Here is a 21218-nt window from a genome sequence, read left to right on the forward strand (position 1 = left end):
GCATAGAGAAGCATTTCAAGTCAACTTATGACTGACAAGTTCCAATTTTATTAAGTTTAACCCCTTAGAAGCTATTTTTACCGGCTAAAACCCAAATTGAATTTGTTCTAGACGTTTGAGTTTCTTATGCATCAAGTTTCAAGTCTGTAAACCAAATCAGTTTCTCTCTCTCTCTCTCTCTCTCTCTCTCTCTCTCTCTCTCACACACACACACACACACACACACACACACACACACACACACACACATATATATATATGTATATATACGTCTATTCCCTATATATATATATATATATATATATATATATATATATATATATATATATATATACATGGGCAACAGACATATATATATATATATATATATATATATATATATATGGGCAACAGACTTATATATATATACATATATATATATATATATATATATATATATATATATATATATATATATACTAGCAGCTCTCAGAGGCAATTTGTCGGGGAGGTCATATATGAATATTAGGAATAATAGAGGTCCAACGATCCACCCCTGAGGCACTCCCACATTTATATTTTATTTTACATATATATATATATATATATATATATATATATATATATATATATATATATATACTAGCAGCTCTCAGAGGCAATTTGTCGGGGAGGTCATTTATGAATATTAGGAATAATAGAGGTCCAACGATCCACCCCTGAGGTACTCCCACATTTATATTTTATTTTACATATATATATATATATACTAGCAGCTCTCAGAGGCAATTTGTCGGGGAGGTCATTTATGAATATTAGGAATAATAGAGGTCCAACGATCCACCCCTGAGGCACTCCCACATTTATATTTTATTTTACTCTTGAAATCACTATTTATATATTGGCTCTATAATAAATACAAAATCTGCATAAATTAAAATATCATATTTAAGCGTAGTTGACGACTGACCAACGTAGGGCACGCTGCTAATTTTATATATATTTTAAAATGGAAGTTTATATGCACATGTAAACATAGATTTTTGTTAATATTTTTCGAGTTTCTGCTGGGTAAAGAGAGTTAATACGTTGGGATCTCGAAGGAGTCTGATCAGATAATTTAAGAGACGTGAATGATCCATGATTTTGGAAAATAGTAATAAAGCTACCTTAGTCAAGTAAAAAAATTACATTTGATTAAAAGTTCTTGAGAAAAGTGATGTTCATTTCATGAGTATGGTTTTATTTGTAGAAAAATTCTGTGAGAAATGTTATAAACGTTAAAAATGCATAAGTTTATACATTTGTCTGACATTAGTGTAAATTAATAGACAAGGAAAGAATTCAAGCCGCACGTGCGCGCACGTGTGTGTGTGTGTGTGTGTGTGTGTGTGTGTGTGTGTGTGTGTGTGGTGCTTTGAATATATGCGTATGACAGTATTTGATTAAGTAAGTCGAGAATTACAGCAATTAAATAGAAACGTATATTAGCACTCTTTGAACTTTTTGTCTGAACTGTTTATTAAAAATGGCGTTTATGAAGTCGAGGTGGCTTCAGAAAGGTCATTTAGAATAAATTCTGAAAATCCTCTATAATATATTTTCTTTTTGTTTTTTGTTTTTTATTTATTGATTTATTTTCGTTAATTAATTTGGGTGCTAGCGCGAATCTGTCTGTGCAGAAATAAGCTTAAGCATTTTCAGTATTGAACACGGACGAGTAAACTCCATTTCTACACGCTTCAACAATTATTTGTGGTGGAAAAGCATCTCACCATTTTTCTCACACGTTTTAATATGTCCGTTCGGTTTGTAAAAACATTTTTCTACAAATTCAAGAATATGTTTATTGTTAGAATATTAATCAAAATCAGGTGCGGGAGCAGTTACTTTTGTCAAATATATTAATGTTTCGAAAAGTTTGAGATGAGAATTCATAATATATATTATTTAAATTATTTAAACTACTGTATTTATCTTAGATATTATTCTCACAATATTTCAACCGATGCAATCTACGGCTTTCTTTATGTGTTGAACGCGTGAATCCGTACAGAGTGCTGAACGCAACCTTTTATTTAATCCACAAAAATAGACTGTTCTCATTCTGTCGGTCCTGACTTAGTAAAATTCTTAAATAAATTTTAATTATATTTTTAGTATCACCTTAACTGAATATTTAACGTTTTAATCACTAGAAGATTGTACTGATTAATATTTTATATTCTGCGTAATTACGGATCAATCTAGACAGTTCTATAATAGATTTTTAAAATCTTGCACATATAAAACAATAGTCTGAATAATCCAAATATATCTGTGTCTTTCATTATGTTATGAAATGTTCTTAATGAAATGTTCATGCGTTCCGAAATGTTCTTATGAAATGTTTATATGAAGTTCATAAAAGTTTCAAATCAAATTTCAAATGAAATGCTCATGTGTTATGAAATGTTCTTATGAAATGTTCATATGAAGTTCATTAAAGTTTCAAATCAAATTTCAAATGAAATGCTCATGTGTTATGAAATGTTCTTATGAAATGTTCATTTAAAGTTCATAAAAGTTTCAAATCAAATTTCAAATGAAATGCTCATGTGTTATGAAATGTTCTTATGAAATGTTTATATGAAGTTCATAAAAGTTTCAAATCAAATTTCAAATAAAATGCTCATGTGTTGTGAAATATTCTTATGAAATGTTCATTTAAAGTTCATAAAAGTTTCAAATCAAATTTCAAATGAAATGTTAATGTGTTATGAAATATTTTTATGAAATGTTCATTTAAAGTTCATAAAAGTTTCAAATCAAATTTCAAATGAAATGCTCATGTGTTATGAAATATTCTTATGAAATGTTCATTTAAAGTTCATAAAAGTTTCAAATCAAATTTCAAATGAAATGCTCATGTGTTATGAAATGTTCTTATGAAATGTTCATTTAAAGTTCATAAAAGTTTCAAATCAAATTTCAAATGAAATGCTCATGTGTTATGAAATGTTCTTATGAAATGTTCATGACAAGTTCATAAAAGTTTCAAATCAAATTTCAAATGAAATGCTCATGTGTTATGAAATGTTCTTATGAAATGTTTATATGAAGTTCATAAAAGTTTCAAATCAAATTTCAAATGAAATGCTCATGTGTTATGAAATATTCTTATGAAATGTTCATTTAAAGTTCATAAAAGTTTCAAATCAAATTTCAAATGAAATGTTCATGTGTTATGAAATATTCTTATGAAATGTTCATTTAAAGTTCATAAAAGTTTCAAATCAAATTTCAAATGAAATGCTCATGTGTTATGAAATATTCTTATGAAATGTTCATTTAAAGTTCATAAAAGTTTCAAATCAAATTTCAAATGAAATGCTCATGTGTTATGAAATGTTCTTATGAAATGTTCATTTAAAGTTCATAAAAGTTTCAAATCAAATTTCAAATGAAATGCTCATGTGTTATGAAATGTTCTTATGAAATGTTCATTTAAAGTTCATAAAAGTTTCAAATCAAATTTCAAATGAAATGCTCATGTGTTATGAAATATTCTTATGAAATGTTCATTTAAAGTTCATAAAAGTTTCAAATCAAATTTCAAATGAAATGCTCATGTGTTATGAAATGTTCTTATGAAATGTTCATATGAAGTTCATAAAAGTTTCAAATCAAATTTCAAATGAAATGCTCATGTGTTATGAAATGTTCTTATGAAATGTTCATGACAAGTTCATAAACGTTTCAAATCAAATTTCAAATGAAATGTTCATGTGTTATGAAATGTTCTTATGAAATGTTCATTTAAAGTTCATAAAAGTTTCAAATCAAATTTCAAATGAAATGTTCATGTGTTATGAAATGTTCTTATGAAATGTTCATGACAAGTTCATAAAAGTTTCAAATCAAATTTCAAATGAAATGTTCATGTGTTATGAAATGTTCTTATGAAATGTTCATTTAAAGTTCATAAAAGTTTCAAATCAAATTTCAAATGAAATGCTCATGTGTTATGAAATATTCTTATGAAATGTTCATTTAAAGTTCATAAAAGTTTCAAATCAAATTTCAAATGAAATGCTCATGTGTTATGAAATGTTCTTATGAAATGTTCATTTAAAGTTCATAAAAGTTTCAAATCAAATTTCAAATGAAATGCTCATGTGTTATGAAATGTTCTTATGAAATGTTCATGACAAGTTCATAAAAGTTTCAAATCAAATTTCAAATGAAATGTTCATGTGTTATGAAATGTTCTTATGAAATGTTCATTTAAAGTTCATAAAAGTTTCAAATAAAATTTCAAATGAAATGCTCATGTGTTATGAAATATTCTTATGAAATGTTCATGACAAGTTCATAAAAGTTTCAAATCAAATTTCAAATGAAATGTTCATGTGTTATGAAATATTCTTATGAAATGTTCATTTAAAGTTCATAAAAGTTTCAAATCAAATTTCAAATGAAATGCTCATGTGTTATGAAATGTTCTTATGAAATGTTCATTTAAAGTTCATAAAAGTTTCAAATCAAATTTCAAATGAAATGCTCATGTGTTATGAAATATTCTTATGAAATGTTTATATGAAGTTCATAAAAGTTTCAAATCAAATTTCAAATGAAATGCTCATGTGTTATGAAATATTCTTATGAAATGTTCATTTAAAGTTCATAAAAGTTTCAAATCAAATTTCAAATGAAATGTTCATGTGTTATGAAATATTCTTATGAAATGTTCATTTAAAGTTCATAAAAGTTTCAAATCAAATTTCAAATGAAATGCTCATGTGTTATGAAATGTTCTTATGAAATGTTCATATGAAGTTCATAAAAGTTTCAAATCAAATTTCAAATGAAATGTTCATGTGTTATGAAATGTTCTTATGAAATGTTCATTTAAAGTTCATAAAAGTTTCAAATCAAATTTCAAATGAAATGTTCATGTGTTATGAAATATTCTTATGAAATGTTTATATGAAGTTCATAAAAGTTTCAAATCAAATTTCAAATGAAATGTTCATGTGTTATGAAATATTCTTATGAAATGTTCATATGAAGTTCATAAAAGTTTCAAATCAAATTTCAAATGAAATGCTCATGTGTTATGAAATGTTCTTATGAAATGTTCATATGAAGTTCATAAAAGTTTCAAATCAAATTTCAAATGAAATGTTCATGTGTTATGAAATGTTCTTATGAAATGTTCATGTAAAGTTCATAAAAGTTTCAAATCAAATTTCAAATGAAATGCTCATGTGTTATGAAATATTCTTATGAAATGTTCATTTAAAGTTCATAAAAGTTTCAAATCAAATTTCAAATGAAATGCTCATGTGTTATGAAATATTCTTATGAAATGTTCATTTAAAGTTCATAAAAGTTTCAAATCAAATTTCAAATGAAATGTTCATGTGTTATGAAATGTTCTTATGAAATGTTCATATGAAGTTCATAAAAGTTTCAAATCAAATTTCAAATGAAATGCTCATGTGTTATGAAATGTTCTTATGAAATGTTCATATGAAGTTCATAAAAGTTTCAAATCAAATTTCAAATGAAATGTTCATGTGTTATGAAATGTTCTTATGAAATGTTCATGTAAAGTTCATAAAAGTTTCAAATCAAATTTCAAATGAAATGCTCATGTGTTATGAAATATTCTTATGAAATGTTCATTTAAAGTTCATAAAAGTTTCAAATCAAATTTCAAATGAAATGCTCATGTGTTATGAAATATTCTTATGAAATGTTCATTTAAAGTTCATAAAAGTTTCAAATCAAATTTCAAATGAAATGTTCATGTGTTATGAAATATTCTTATGAAATGTTCATTTAAAGTTCATAAAAGTTTCAAATCAAATTTCAAATGAAATGCTCATGTGTTATGAAATGTTCTTATGAAATGTTCATATGAAGTTCATAAAAGTTTCAAATCAAATTTCAAATGAAATGTTCATGTGTTATGAAATGTTCTTATGAAATGTTCATTTAAAGTTCATAAAAGTTTCAAATCAAATTTCAAATGAAATGTTCATGTGTTATGAAATATTCTTATGAAATGTTTATATGAAGTTCATAAAAGTTTCAAATCAAATTTCAAATGAAATGTTCATGTGTTATGAAATATTCTTATGAAATGTTCATATGAAGTTCATAAAAGTTTCAAATCAAATTTCAAATGAAATGCTCATGTGTTATGAAATGTTCTTATGAAATGTTCATATGAAGTTCATAAAAGTTTCAAATCAAATTTCAAATGAAATGTTCATGTGTTATGAAATGTTCTTATGAAATGTTCATGTAAAGTTCATAAAAGTTTCAAATCAAATTTCAAATGAAATGCTCATGTGTTATGAAATATTCTTATGAAATGTTCATTTAAAGTTCATAAAAGTTTCAAATCAAATTTCAAATGAAATGCTCATGTGTTATGAAATATTCTTATGAAATGTTCATTTAAAGTTCATAAAAGTTTCAAATCAAATTTCAAATGAAATGTTCATGTGTTATGAAATGTTCTTATGAAATGTTCATATGAAGTTCATAAAAGTTTCAAATCAAATTTCAAATGAAATGCTCATGTGTTATGAAATGTTCTTATGAAATGTTCATTTAAAGTTCATAAAAGTTTCAAATCAAATTTCAAATGAAATGCTCATGTGTTATGAAATATTCTTATGAAATGTTCATTTAAAGTTCATAAAAGTTTCAAATCAAATTTCAAATGAAATGCTCATGTGTTATGAAATATTCTTATGAAATGTTCATTTAAAGTTCATAAAAGTTTCAAATCAAATTTCAAATGAAATGTTCATGTGTTATGAAATATTCTTATGAAATGTTCATATGAAGTTCATAAAAGTTTCAAATCAAATTTCAAATGAAATGTTCATGTGTTATGAAATATTCTTATGAAATGTTCATATGAAGTTCATAAAAGTTTCAAATCAAATTTCAAATGAAATGCTCATGTGTTATGAAATGTTCTTATGAAATGTTCATATGAAGTTCATAAAAGTTTCAAATCAAATTTCAAATGAAATGTTCATGTGTTATGAAATGTTCTTATGAAATGTTCATGTAAAGTTCATAAAAGTTTCAAATCAAATTTCAAATGAAATGCTCATGTGTTATGAAATATTCTTATGAAATGTTCATTTAAAGTTCATAAAAGTTTCAAATCAAATTTCAAATGAAATGCTCATGTGTTATGAAATATTCTTATGAAATGTTCATTTAAAGTTCATAAAAGTTTCAAATCAAATTTCAAATGAAATGTTCATGTGTTATGAAATGTTCTTATGAAATGTTCATATGAAGTTCATAAAAGTTTCAAATCAAATTTCAAATGAAATGCTCATGTGTTATGAAATGTTCTTATGAAATGTTCATTTAAAGTTCATAAAAGTTTCAAATCAAATTTCAAATGAAATGCTCATGTGTTATGAAATATTCTTATGAAATGTTCATTTAAAGTTCATAAAAGTTTCAAATCAAATTTCAAATGAAATGCTCATGTGTTATGAAATATTCTTATGAAATGTTCATTTAAAGTTCATAAAAGTTTCAAATCAAATTTCAAATGAAATGTTCATGTGTTATGAAATATTCTTATGAAATGTTCATATGAAGTTCATAAAAGTTTCAAATCAAATTTCAAATGAAATGTTCATGTGTTATGAAATATTCTTATGAAATGTTCATATGAAGTTCATAAAAGTTTCAAATCAAATTTCAAATGAAATGCTCATGTGTTATGAAATGTTCTTATGAAATGTTCATATGAAGTTCATAAAAGTTTCAAATCAAATTTCAAATGAAATGTTCATGTGTTATGAAATGTTCTTATGAAATGTTCATGTAAAGTTCATAAAAGTTTCAAATCAAATTTCAAATGAAATGTTCATGTGTTATGAAATATTCTTATGAAATGTTTATATGAAGTTCATAAAAGTTTCAAATCAAATTTCAAATGAAATGTTCATGTGTTATGAAATGTTCTTATGAAATGTTCATATGAAGTTCATAATAGTTTCAAATCAAATTTCAAATGAAATGTTCATGTGTTATGAAATATTCTTATGAAATGTTCATATGAAGTTCATAAAAGTTTCAAATCAAATTTCAAATGAAATGCTCATGTGTTATGAAATGTTCTTATGAAATGTTCATATGAAGTTCATAAAAGTTTCAAATCAAATTTCAAATGAAATGTTCATGTGTTATGAAATGTTCTTATGAAATGTTCATTTAAAGTTCATAAAAGTTTCAAATCAAATTTCAAATGAAATGTTCATGTGTTATGAAATATTCTTATGAAATGTTTATATGAAGTTCATAAAAGTTTCAAATCAAATTTCAAATGAAATGCTCATGTGTTATGAAATATTCTTATGAAATGTTTATATGAAGTTCATAAAAGTTTCAAATCAAATTTCAAATGAAATGTTCATGTGTTATGAAATATTCTTATGAAATGTTCATATGAAGTTCATAAAAGTTTCAAATCAAATTTCAAATGAAATGCTCATGTGTTATGAAATGTTCTTATGAAATGTTCATATGAAGTTCATAAAAGTTTCAAATCAAATTTCAAATGAAATGTTCATGTGTTATGAAATGTTCTTATGAAATGTTAATTTAAAGTTCATAAAAGTTTCAAATCAAATTTCAAATGAAATGTTCATGTGTTATGAAATATTCTTATGAAATGTTTATATGAAGTTTATAAAAGTTTCAAATCAAATTTCAAATGAAATGCTCATGTGTTATGAAATGTTCTTATAAAATGTTCATATGAAGTTCATAAAAGTTTCAAATCAAATTTCAAATGAAATGCTCATGTGTTATGAAATGTTCTTATGAAATGTTCATATGAAGTTCATAAAAGTTTCAAATCAAATTTCAAATGAAATGTTCATGTGTTATGAAATATTCTTATGAAATGTTCATGTAAAGTTCATAAAAGTTTCAAATCAAATTTCAAAGTTTTTTGTTTTCATCTTTTGTTTCATTTTTTTTTTTTTCAGATGCATTTTTAAAAAACTAACCAATGCCGAATTTTGCACTTTAATGACTCTTTACCAAGGAGAGTGCTATGCTACACAGTCCATCACAAAAACAGATAAACTTGGATTATTAATATCGGGCATGTAAGTATTTTCACAATATCTTATTACATCTTCGCTTTGATGATGACTCCCCGACATGACAGCATCTAAATAGTTTACTTTGCTACAATTTTTTACTCGCATAATTTTTTATGTGCTTTATTGTTTTATTTGTTATATTTTTCTGATAGCCGACTGAACACCAATCTATATATATATATATATATATATATATATATATATATATATATATATATATATATAAATATATACATATATATATATATATAACTACTTCATTTACTAACATAAATTAATATACGAAAGTATAAATTTATGTGTAAACTTTAAGTATGTACTTCAACAGTGCTCAATACGTAGGTAGAGCTAGTTAGTAAGTTATAAAATATATATGGCGATTAAGCTATACTGAATATTCTGCGTTTCATCCACTCTAGGATTTTTCAGTCTTATCTATTTATATATATATTTATATACGTGTATCTGTGTGTGTGTGTGAGTGTGTGGATATGTACATATATATATATATATATATATATATATATATATATATATATATATATGCATATATATATAAATATATATATATATATATATATATATACAGAGTGACCCCCCCCAAAAAAAAACAAAAGCTAAATGGAGGCCATCTAGAACATATGCTGTAGAACGGAGAAAAAAGGGCAAAGACCCTAGTGTTTTGATGTGATGTTTTGAATATAATAAACTAGTTGTGACCAAAGTTTCATTTCATTCGGACAAAACACTAAGAAACGGGGCCCTAATTAGAGTTGGGCCCGTTTTTTGGGGTCACCCTGTATATATATATATATATATATATATATATATATATATATTTAAAGTGATGGTTGTGTAGTTCCAACGAGAGAAAAAATGTATATTTAAAAGAGTGTAGCCATCAACAATTGTGGGTTTTTTTAAAAGGTTTTCATCATATTTTTATTTTAAAATATTTTTATAACGCGTTTCGAGCTTAGGGTGTGCTCTCTTCAGATATTTTCGTAAAAAGTTTTTCTTTAAAATGGGAGTTTGTGGATATGCCTCCGCTGATATTAAATATGTTTTTCATAGTGGTGACTGGTGCGATGCGTGTGTTCAGTGTTTAGACATTCTGTCTCCAGCTGTAAGTGTTTCACTGTGACCGGTCAAAGTTAGTTTCAAAGAGTGTTTTTTAGTCCATATGGTGAAGGTTTTTATGGCTTCTTTAGGGTTCTTTTTTAAAAACTTTCTTTCCCCATGTATAGCATACACTCACACACAATCCCATACGCATACATATATATTCATGTACACGTACACATGCACACGCACACAGGCACACACACACACACGTACATACATAGAAATATGTGTAGGAGCATACATATATACACATATACATACCCACCTACACACTCACACACGTACTCGCATACATCCACCGCTAACAATTATTTTTATTTTTTTATTTTTTATATATATATATATATATATATATATATATATATATACATATATATACACTTTTTTTTTTTTTTTTTTTTTTTTTTTTTTTTTTTCCCCTACCAAAACACGCATGTATATATGCGCTTAATCATTCAGACATACGTACACGTACCCACACACACACACACAAGTAAGATGGAGAATAATAGGTAGAAGATATATATACACACACATACACGCACATACACACATATATGTACACACATATATGTATGTGCACATACACTCACAAACATCCACATACTATGTAGGCACATACACACACACATGCACACACACAGACATATGCAGGGGCTCACATATACGCGTATATCCATATTCACACGAACACATTTACCCACTCATACATGTGCATACATATGTACATATACATACATACACACACATACATACGGATGTGTATACACTCATCCACCCATATATATATGGGCACATGCACTCACAATCCCACACACACACACATATTCATACATCCCACCTTATGCATATATTGGTTGAAGTTTCCTTTCCAATCCATGCACATATGCATACATGGATTCGGTCACCCAAACATAAGTGCACGTATACATACAAACAAGATGTAGCATAGATAACAGATGATATATAATTACACACACACGCATACATAACCATATGTGTACACCCACGCACATACACGTATACACACGCACACACGCGCGCACGCACACATATATACGTTTAATTTCTAGTTGTTTGTTTAGTTAAGAGAAATGGTACTGTACTGGGTATGGGCGCGCGCACCCGCGAAAGTTTGCGTGTGCCTTATTGTGCTTTTTTGTTGTTTCGTGTGTGAGGGTGTACACCTACCCAAGCATGCATGCGTGCAAGTGTATTTTGTGTTTTGCCTATTTATGTGTATAATTATGGAGAGACGTTTAAGGCGGGGTTAAACTTTGTTATGAAATTTTTTTCTTGAGTTAGCAAGTAGAAGTAGTTGTCAGTTTGGAAGATGGGCATTATCTCGAATCTGCCTCCACTGCATGCGTGTATATGTTGTGATACATGTAGGTGTCTATTTTCCGCGATTTTGATGTTGGATCGGTGTAGGGATACTCTATTACTAAGGTTTTTTGTAGCGCCTATGTAGGATTTATCGCATGCTGGACATTTTATTACATAGATCACGTTTTTTGAGGTGCAATCTAGGTTTTTTTTAATTTTGAATGTTTGTATGGGGTTCGCAAATGTGTATGTGTTTCCCTCTAATATTATGTTGCAGACTCCACATCGTTGTTTGTTGCATTTTGTGACTCCTTTTGTTGCGTCTTGATTGAGTTTGGATGAGGTAAGAATGCGTTTTAGGTTTTTGGGTTGGCGTTTGCTTTTTATTATTTTTGTTGTTTTAAGGAAATTGTTTAGTTTGCTGTTTTGGTTAAGTAGGACGAGGTTTTTCGTTATCTCTGTAAAAAGTTCAGGGTTGTTTGTGTTGTATGTGGAGACGTATGTTAGGATTTGTTCTTTGTTTCGTTCTTTAGGGGTTCTCAAATCTTCTACTGGTATATTTGTCGCAAGTTGGATCCCTTTGTCTATAAGTTGTGATGGGTATTTTCTTTTTCTTAAATTTATTCGTAGTTCCTTGAGTCGGATTTTTCGAAGGTTATTGTCCGTGATTATGGTGCAGATTCTACGTGCTAGGGTGTAGGGAATTGATTTTATGCAGCTTTTAGGGTGGTGACTTTTAAAGTGTAGGTATTGTTGGGTGTCTGTAGGTTTGCGGTAAATGTCTGTGATAATGTTATTGTCTTTAATCTTTATCAGTATGTCTAGGAAAGGTAATTCTGTAGAGCTTTGTTCTATGGTGAATTTAATTTTTGGGTGTAGGTTCTGGAGTATGGTGTGTAAGTCTGTGATGTCCCCCCATGTGGGTTTCCATAGGATGAAGCAGTCATCTAAGTACCTTTTCCATGATTCTACAAACAGTATTTTAGTGCTGTGGCCAAATTTTTGTTCTATTTTTTTATATAAGGTTTCTTCTAAGTAGGCTAATGTAAGGGTTGCGTAAGTCGGTGCCATTTTCGTTCCCATTGCTGTACCTAGTGTTTGGATGTAGTTGGTATTGTTGAATTCGAAGGAATTATTATTTAGAATTATGTCTATACTATCGATAATGAATTGCTTTGTGAATCTGGGATGTAGTGTTTGTGCGTGTCTGTTGATCCAAAATAGTATTGCTTCTTTTCCTAATTCATGGGGTATATTACTATATAAACTACTAACGTCAAATGTAACTAATAGTGTCCCGTTTTCTACTGTATGTGGTAAGGTAGTGAGAAAATGGATGTCGTCCCTTATGTAGCTCTTAACTTGATCTGTGAAAGGTTGTAATAAGATGTCTATTAAGTTGCTAAGTCTGCTTGTCGGACAGGCTGGTCCTGCTACAATGGGTCTAAATGTAAGGTCGCTAGGGTTTGGAGCGCTAATATATTCTGAGTTTTGTGTATCGATGGCAAGTTTTATTGTGCCAGATTTGTGTATTTTAGGCAGTCCGTAGAAGTTGTTGGTCTTTGTAATGAAATTTGTGAGGAAGTCCTTTTCTTTCTTTTTTAATATTTTGTTGTGTGTTGTACAAAGTTTTGTGATTTTTGAGATGGTGGTGTTATCTATGTTGGTACTAATGGGTTTATAGTAGTGTTTGTCATCCAGTAATTCTGTAATTTTTGTTTCATAATACGTTCTGTCCATGATTACTACGGCACTGCCTTTGTCTGCTTCTTTTATTATTATGTCATTATTATTACGGATCTTTTCGAGTGCTTGTTTTTGCTTATGTGTGAGGTTGTTTGTGGTTTTGTGTTTTTTTTGGAGGTTAAGGTTCCAGAGATTTTCGAAGTAGCTGTTTAGTTCTTTTGTGTTGTTCTGTTTATTAGGGAAATATGTTGATTTGTTTTTTACTAAAGAATCATCTTTGTCCCCTTTGTTATCTAGTGTTTCTATTAGTCTAAATTTCCGTTCGAATTCTTTAAGGTCCTTTTTTAGTTCTGCTATATTGCTTTTAGGGGTGGGGCAGAATTTGAGGCCCAGCTTCAGTATTTCCATTTCGTTCTTTGATAAGGAGTATGTGGATAAATTGATGATTTGGGGTCTAATTTTTTCTAACCTGGAATTGTTGTTCCCTGGGGGCTTCCTAAAAAATGCTGGGAGTTGTTTGTTTCCTTGTTTCGAGGAGTGGTGTGTTTTAGGGTGGTGTGATGTCTCCTTGTAAAATGAGTGTCGTGTACAATATTGTGAGGGTTCAGTGATAAATGGTTGAATGGGTTGTCGTTATATGTTTTTTGTGTTGGATAGTTGTGTTTCAGTTGGAATTGGTGTTGCTGTTGAGGATACATGCATTGTTGTATAGGGTTGTGTTGTCGGGGTTTGTTGTAGGGGAGGTCTGTTTGTTGGGATTGGTGTTGCATGGGATATTCTGATTGTTCCCGTTGATGGGGGAGGTGCCTTAGGGGTTTGTTTCTTTGTGTGGGATATGAGGGGTGAGAGTTGTAGGTAGTGTTTTGAATTATGTGATGTCTCAGGTAGTTGTGTTGCATTGTGGGGGTGTTTTGGTAGGGGTTGTTTAGTAAAGGTATTTTTTCGTTGTTTGTGTTAGCGATGTAGTGTCTGTGGGAATGGACTTTTGATTGTGTTCGCTGAATTGGGTGGTAATAGTTAGGTTTGTATTGCTTAGGATTGTATATAAGTGGGTATTTTTGTGGAGATGTATTGTGTGGTATGTTGTCCGGTGTGTTGTGTTTGTTAATGGTGCGGGTTCTTGTGTAATTTTGAGGTGTTATTAGTGTGCGTTTTGGCTGGGCCAGTTGTTGGGAATTTGTGTAAGATGTGAATATATTGTGGTTGCTTCTTTGTGTGTAGTTGTATCTGTTGTGTGGATATGTTTGTGTATGGTGTATGTTTCGTTTCTTACCTTTGTTATGTGATCTCTGTGTTTGCGGATATCGTGTAAGAGTGTTCTGTTCCTGGTTGTCCTTGTATGTGTTTGTCGATTGTTTGTTTTTTTCTTTTTCCGGCAGGTTTTTTAGCCAGGTTATTTTCCGTCCAATGATTTCCCTGGATTTTTCCTCCTCTTTTTTGCATTCAGAATCCCAGAGTTCCAAGAGGGGTTGGTGTGTTTCCTTGGGGCAGAGTTCCTTGATTTTTTTAAATATTTTATTGTCAATTTCTGTGTACTTCTCCGTAGAGTGTACTTTTTTGTCTTCCCGTATGTCGATTTCGGCCTGAAGTTTTGAAATACATAGGGCTTTTTTAATTTTCACTTGTTCCTCTGTATCTTGTGGTGTAATTTTTTCCCGGAATTTATATGGAATGAATTGGTCCTTCATCGTTAGAAATGTCTTGTATGTTGCTGCGGTGTCACTGCATTTTACTGCATGGTAAAAAGCCATTTTTCTTTGTTTAAGGAGGATGTTCCAGTTTTGGAGATTCCGTTTCTTGGTTTTTAGTACTTCATTCTGTATGTATGGTCTTCTAAAGTATTCCAGGTATTCTTGTTGTGCTTTGAGTTGGTTAATGATTTCCTCAAATTGTATCTCTTTCTTATCATGTTGGTTGGAAATGAGTTGGATTATTCTGTCCATTTTCTCATTTAGTTGTTGCAATCCGTCCTCGAGATGTTTGTGTTCTATGGAGAGGTTTGTCTGTGAATCCATCAGGTCCTCCAGAGACTTTTTTCTTGTTGCTGGCATTCTGTCGTTGTAGTTATTTATATTTAAAGTGATGGTTGTGTAGTTCCAACGAGAGAAAAAATGTATATTTAAAAGAGTGTAGCCATCAACAATTGTGGGTTTTTTTAAAAGGTTTTCATCATATTTTTATTTTAAAATATTTTTATAACGCGTTTCGAGCTTAGGGTGTGCTCTCTTCAGATATTTTCGTAAAAAGTTTTTCTTTAAAATGGGAGTTTGTGGATATGCCTCCGCTGATATTAAATATGTTTTTCATAGTGGTGACTGGTGCGATGCGTGTGTTCAGTGTTTAGACATTCTGTCTCCAGCTGTAAGTGTTTCACTGTGACCGGTCAAAGTTAGTTTCAAAGAGTGTTTTTTAGTCCATATGGTGAAGGTTTTTATGGCTTCTTTAGGGTTCTTTTTTAAAAACTTTCTTTCCCCATGTATAGCATACACTCACACACAATCCCATACGCATACATATATATTCATGTACACGTACACATGCACACGCACACAGGCACACACACACACGTACATACATAGAAATATGTGTAGGAGCATACATATATACACATATACATACCCACCTACACACTCACACACGTACTCGCATACATCCACCGCTAACAATTATTTTTATTTTTTTATTTTATATATATATATATATATATATATATATATATATATATATATATATACATATATATACACTTTTTTTTTTTGTTAAATTCTCTTTTTTTTTCAGGGAGTGAGTGGTGTACCGAGTTCAGTGTGGAGTTTGAGGCAAACCGACTGGCAAGCAGATTAGCCTTGTCAGTTGCCGTGCAAGCAACCTCATGATTGTTTGTTAGTGGGGGAATAATTGACTGTCCATTATATATATATATATATATATATATATATATATATATATATATAGCTGCGATAGTGACAATTTAATATGGATTTTAATACAAACCCATATTGCTGTATGACCTCTAAAGTGTATATATATATATATATACATGTGTGTGTGTCTGTGTGTGTCTGTGTCTGTGTCTGTGAGTGTACTAGGTTTGAAAATATATATGGCAATTAAGCTACATAGAATTTTCTGCGTTTCATACTCATGAGGATTTTTTTCCCGTGTCTTTATATATTCACGTGGTGCTGCCAATCAGATTATATATCATTCATACACGTTTATATTTCAGATGATGTTTGCATGTTTATCACACAGAGACTGAATTTACCTCTAATCCATCCCTGTTTTTGTTCGTTTAAACGATATGGCTTTTCTAAAGACAAACTCCCGCAAGAAATTCCCAAATCTTATCGAAAAGCACTTCCTCATAACAAATCCCATACACAAAATCTTTAATCAAAATAAGACAGAACTGCCCAATAGTATCTGTGAAAACTTAGAGATGATAATTAAAGCAAATAATAATAATAATAATAATAATAATAATAATAACAATAATAATAATAATAATAATAATAATATTAAATATTAAATGGGAACATAATAATAACAAAAGTATAAGAAAAGTGGCCGACATAACAACAAAGGACAAAAATATAATCATTAACAATAGTAATGAAAAACCCTAATAAAAATAAAAACACTCACAATGAACAGAACAATTGTAATTGTACAGTTTGCACCCTCTGTCCACAACAAAATAAATGCTTAGTCAAAAACATGGTTTCTAATGCCACAATATTTGCCAAAGAAAACACTAATAACAAAAATTATTATGCAGGTATGACCTTCATAGATTTTATAACCAAATATTGCAACCATAGAAGTACATTAAAAGTCAAGAAGAAAAACGCTGAATAAAAACAGAATTAGTGAACAACTAAATAAAATGGACGTTCGCCGATAATTTTGTGGAAATTTCTATGACGAGACAGTACATGTAGGAATTAGACGATTATTGTAGACTATGTCTGAATAAGAAATTCGTTACCCTAAATTGTAAAGAACACCAAAATGTATTAAACTGCAGATGTGAAATAGCAAACGTATGTATACACAAAATAAATTTTACATTTAGAATACAAACACTTTTTTAAATAAATAAATATATATAATAATAACAACAGCAACAAAAATTATAATTACAATTCTAACAATCAATTAATAAACAAATAAAGAAACTAATATAAACAAAAATACAAACAGACAAGGCATTCAGATTCAAACTAGATTACCTTCTAATACACACGGAGGAATATTCCCTTCAAAAACGAACAAAGAAGGAGGGGAATTATAGGTCGTGAACCTCTGTCTGATAAACGCACAACCATTAGCTGCAAGAAATGAGTGTGAGAGTAAAAAAGAATCTGATTCGCTAACTAGCAAAATCAGCAATAAATATATGTGAATATATAAAAACACGCGGTAACATCAATTCTATGCAATAGATCAACGAATCCTCGCCAGGATGAAACGCGGAAAATTATATGTAGCTTAATTGTCATGTACATATCTTCAAAACTCCCCATTCATGTATTGAGCACTACTTCTGCATTGAGCACGATTGTAATAAATACTGAAAATAGAAATATAAAATTTTATGTAAATACATGAAATAATTATATATATATATATGTGTGTGTGTGTGTGTGTGTGTGTATGTGTATGTATGTATGTATGTATGTAGACAATGAAATCATAAGTATGTCAAGTCATGTCATATGCTACTGGTACCATGTAACCCAGTACTACCTGCCTCATGGTCGGGTCACCGGCGACTAAACTGGTTCACCCACCAGACTTGTTTGGTGAGGAGGGCGGCTAGTCTTCCTGGAGGATTAAAAACAAGACCTTCCAAAGGGCGAATGAACTCTTTTTCTGGGTCAACGGCCAACTAGCACCGTGTATATTTGTGTGTGTGTATATGCGTATTGGGGTGGAGAGGGCTCCCGTAAGCCGTGGTGAAGGCAACCTTTCTAGGAGAAGCAAATCTCTGATTTAAAAAACCGTAAAGCGGGAGACCAGTACCCGCATTAAGCTGGTCTGCAGTTTAATTTGTTGCTGGCTATCTTGCTCTTGCTTGTTGCTGGATCTCAACATTTTGAACCGAGAGAGAGACTTAGCTGTCGTACAAAGCTAAGACTCTGTAACATCATCTTTGTATAGATACTCCCTCAGGCATTTGGGCTCATGGATTTTAAATGTCTGAGGGAGTGGCACTCGTCTCACAAGACGTTGCAATCATCATGTAGACAATGTTTAGTATGCAGAATAATAGATAAGCTTGCTAACATACTATTATAAAAAGAACACAAGCATATTAAAGCAAGCCCATATTTTAGATTGGTGTAGTTAAGCTTTATTGAAAAGAAAACGGAGTGTAAGGGGTGAAGTGCGAGGAATAAGAACGTGAGGTGAAAGATGGATGTAAGACTTTCGATCGATTTTATTACACAACAAATTCTTCTTTTTAAGTAAAATTTATTGAAGTAGCATTCCAAAAATGTAAATATTTCATTGCAAGAAATAAATGTAAAGAAAAGCTGAACAAATTTATGAAATTAGAATACAAGGACAACGACTTCTGGACAACGCCAGATTTGTACAGTTTGTTCAGAATAAATAATAATGCAGATAAAGATGTCTTTTTATTTTTGCAAGCATCTTTGTTAAAAATAACAAATTACTAGGATGCAGAACACATTATTAGGGGACTTTCTCCCTGAAGACTACAACATGGTCGTCTTTAAGATCAATATTAATAGTGATCAAACCGTCTTTTTTAACTAATAAAATGTTGTCCATTACATTTATTGTTTCCAATCTTCTCATAGTATTATTCATCATTTAACTGACACTCTCAATAACCGTTTTCCTTGAGTGGCTTTTGGTCTTGGTAAGTGGAGACTCATTAGCATAAAAAAATTATCTATCGTTCATAAAATAAATTAAGAATATACATTTTGCAGTCATAATTTACATTGCAAAGAACGATAGCCAAAAAGATGACCGTCTTTAAGTTCAATATTAACAAATATTTGTTAAATTGTCTTTTTTAAGTAATAAAATTTTGTCCACTTCAATCCCCTCATCTAACTAACAATTTCATTAACCCTTATCCTCGATTGGCTTTTGGCCTTCGTAAGTTGGGACTCATAGCATAAAAAAAAGATTATAACTTTTCAGCCATAATTTAAATTGTAAAGAAGGGAAGCGAAAAGCAGATTTTAGATATGCAACACAAATGAAATCGATTTCTGTAACACATTCTATTGGTATAAGAAAGGCAGTTTTTTGCCACCACATAAAATAGAGTCTAATTGTTATATCAGAACTTGTTAGAGTCAACACACAATAAATATTAACTTCAGCAAACCACAAATGACAGCTTTTCATAGCCAATCGTTGTTGATTTTGTAAGGAAGCATTTCATTGGTCATAAAGCAAAGCAAACATTTCTCATCCAATGAGCAACAATAAAACAACAGAGAAAAACATAATGAATAATGATGGTTTCACTTAAGAATCACTTTTTGACTATTATTTCAATGGAAGCTGCCTGTGATAATCATTTTATAATCCTTTTTTTTTTTTAGTTTTTTGATTTGTATTTTTTAGACTATTGTTCTTATTTGGGACGTTATTCTCACAACGTTTATACTGAATTTGGTAATTTTTCGTGTTTTAAAAATGCAAGACGATGTCATGACCGACTTTTCAACCTCTCCATATATTACTGCTTTTCGATGCTCGAAACGTTTTTACTATTATTTCAATGGGCGCTGCTTGTGATAATCATTTTCTAACATTTTCTTATAAGGATTGATTATGTGTATTTTGTTGGATTATTGTTCTCATTCTGGATGTTATTCTCACGATGTTTCGGCTGAATTCCGAAATCACATTGTTTCAAAAATGCAAAACAATGTCATGATAATGAAACTGTTACTATTACAATAGCAGCCGACATGCAGCTTTGTCTCTTAACTTCTTATTATTTATAAATTTAAGAGGTAAAAATCATTTTATTCGATATATGTTTTTACATTAGAAAAAAACAAAAACTATTTGATCAGATATTGCAAGTTGAAGACTATGAATAGGTGTGATTTGTAAGATTTAAAAACTAAAAGTCGATTAATTAATTAATTAATTAATTAATTAATTAATTAATTCAAAGGGTTTATTTTCAAAATTTATGAATATTTAAAATATTTAAAATATAAGTTTGAAAATTAAAAAGACAACCCACAACTTATTATTTATGAATTTAATAGTAAAAAATTTAATAGTAAAAAATTTAATAGTAAAAAATTTAATAGTAAAAAATTTAATAGTAAAAAATAAAAACTCGAAAGTATTTATGTGATTTAAATTTCAACATTTCGTACAATTTTCGATCAATTTTATTGTTTATAAAAAATAACACATATTTCTTTGTTGACTTAACATTCAAAATATGTTAATATTTTCTTACAAGAAATGAATGAATAGATAAAAACGACCAAAGATGAAGGACAATGTTTAAAATTGCAAACAAAAAGACTCATCGACAAGGTAGGATAGTAACAACTATGCAGATTAACATGGGTTTGCGTTTTTGAAAGTATTTATGCGATTTAAATTTCATCATTTACTTCTAATCGATTTTATTGCAAAACCGATTCTTTTTTATAAAAATCTAATATATAAAAGGCTATATGTTTGTCTGTTTGTCTCCATATTCTCAAATTCTATCTCCTCCGAAACTAAAAGTCGCAGAACTGGGCAAGGGGCCTCAAATGATTAGATTTTTACGAGCCGTTTTTATGGGTTTTTTTAAGCCGTTTTTTATGGGTTTTTTTAGCCGTTTTTCATGGGGTTTTAGCCGTTTTTTATGGGGTTTTAGCCGATAAAAAGTTTTAAGAGTTCAAAAATAGGTCAAAATTGAAAAAAAAATCGTAATACATTTTCTACATT

General features: G+C 29.5%; 1 protein-coding gene across 4 annotated transcripts in view; it reads left to right on the forward strand.

The window, feature by feature from the left end:
* Window positions 1–21218, forward strand: part of LOC145288103 (popeye domain-containing protein 3-like) — a 221224-nt gene that overhangs the window by 154011 nt on the left and 45995 nt on the right. For all 4 annotated transcript variants that reach the window (XR_013869263.1, XM_080136160.1, XM_080136162.1 and 1 more), the window contains exon 4: window positions 9003–9125. Coding sequence is in view for 3 of the 4 variants with exons in the window: in XM_080136160.1 (XP_079992286.1) it covers window positions 9003–9125 (123 nt within the window). In the remaining variant the exon portion in view is untranslated. The remainder of the gene's footprint in view (window positions 1–9002; window positions 9126–21218) is intronic.

The sequence above is a fragment of the Euprymna scolopes genome, chromosome 11, assembly GCF_053919585.1.
Source record: "Euprymna scolopes isolate OS-2025 chromosome 11, ASM5391958v1, whole genome shotgun sequence".
Classification (NCBI taxonomy): Eukaryota; Metazoa; Mollusca; class Cephalopoda; order Sepiida; family Sepiolidae; genus Euprymna; species Euprymna scolopes.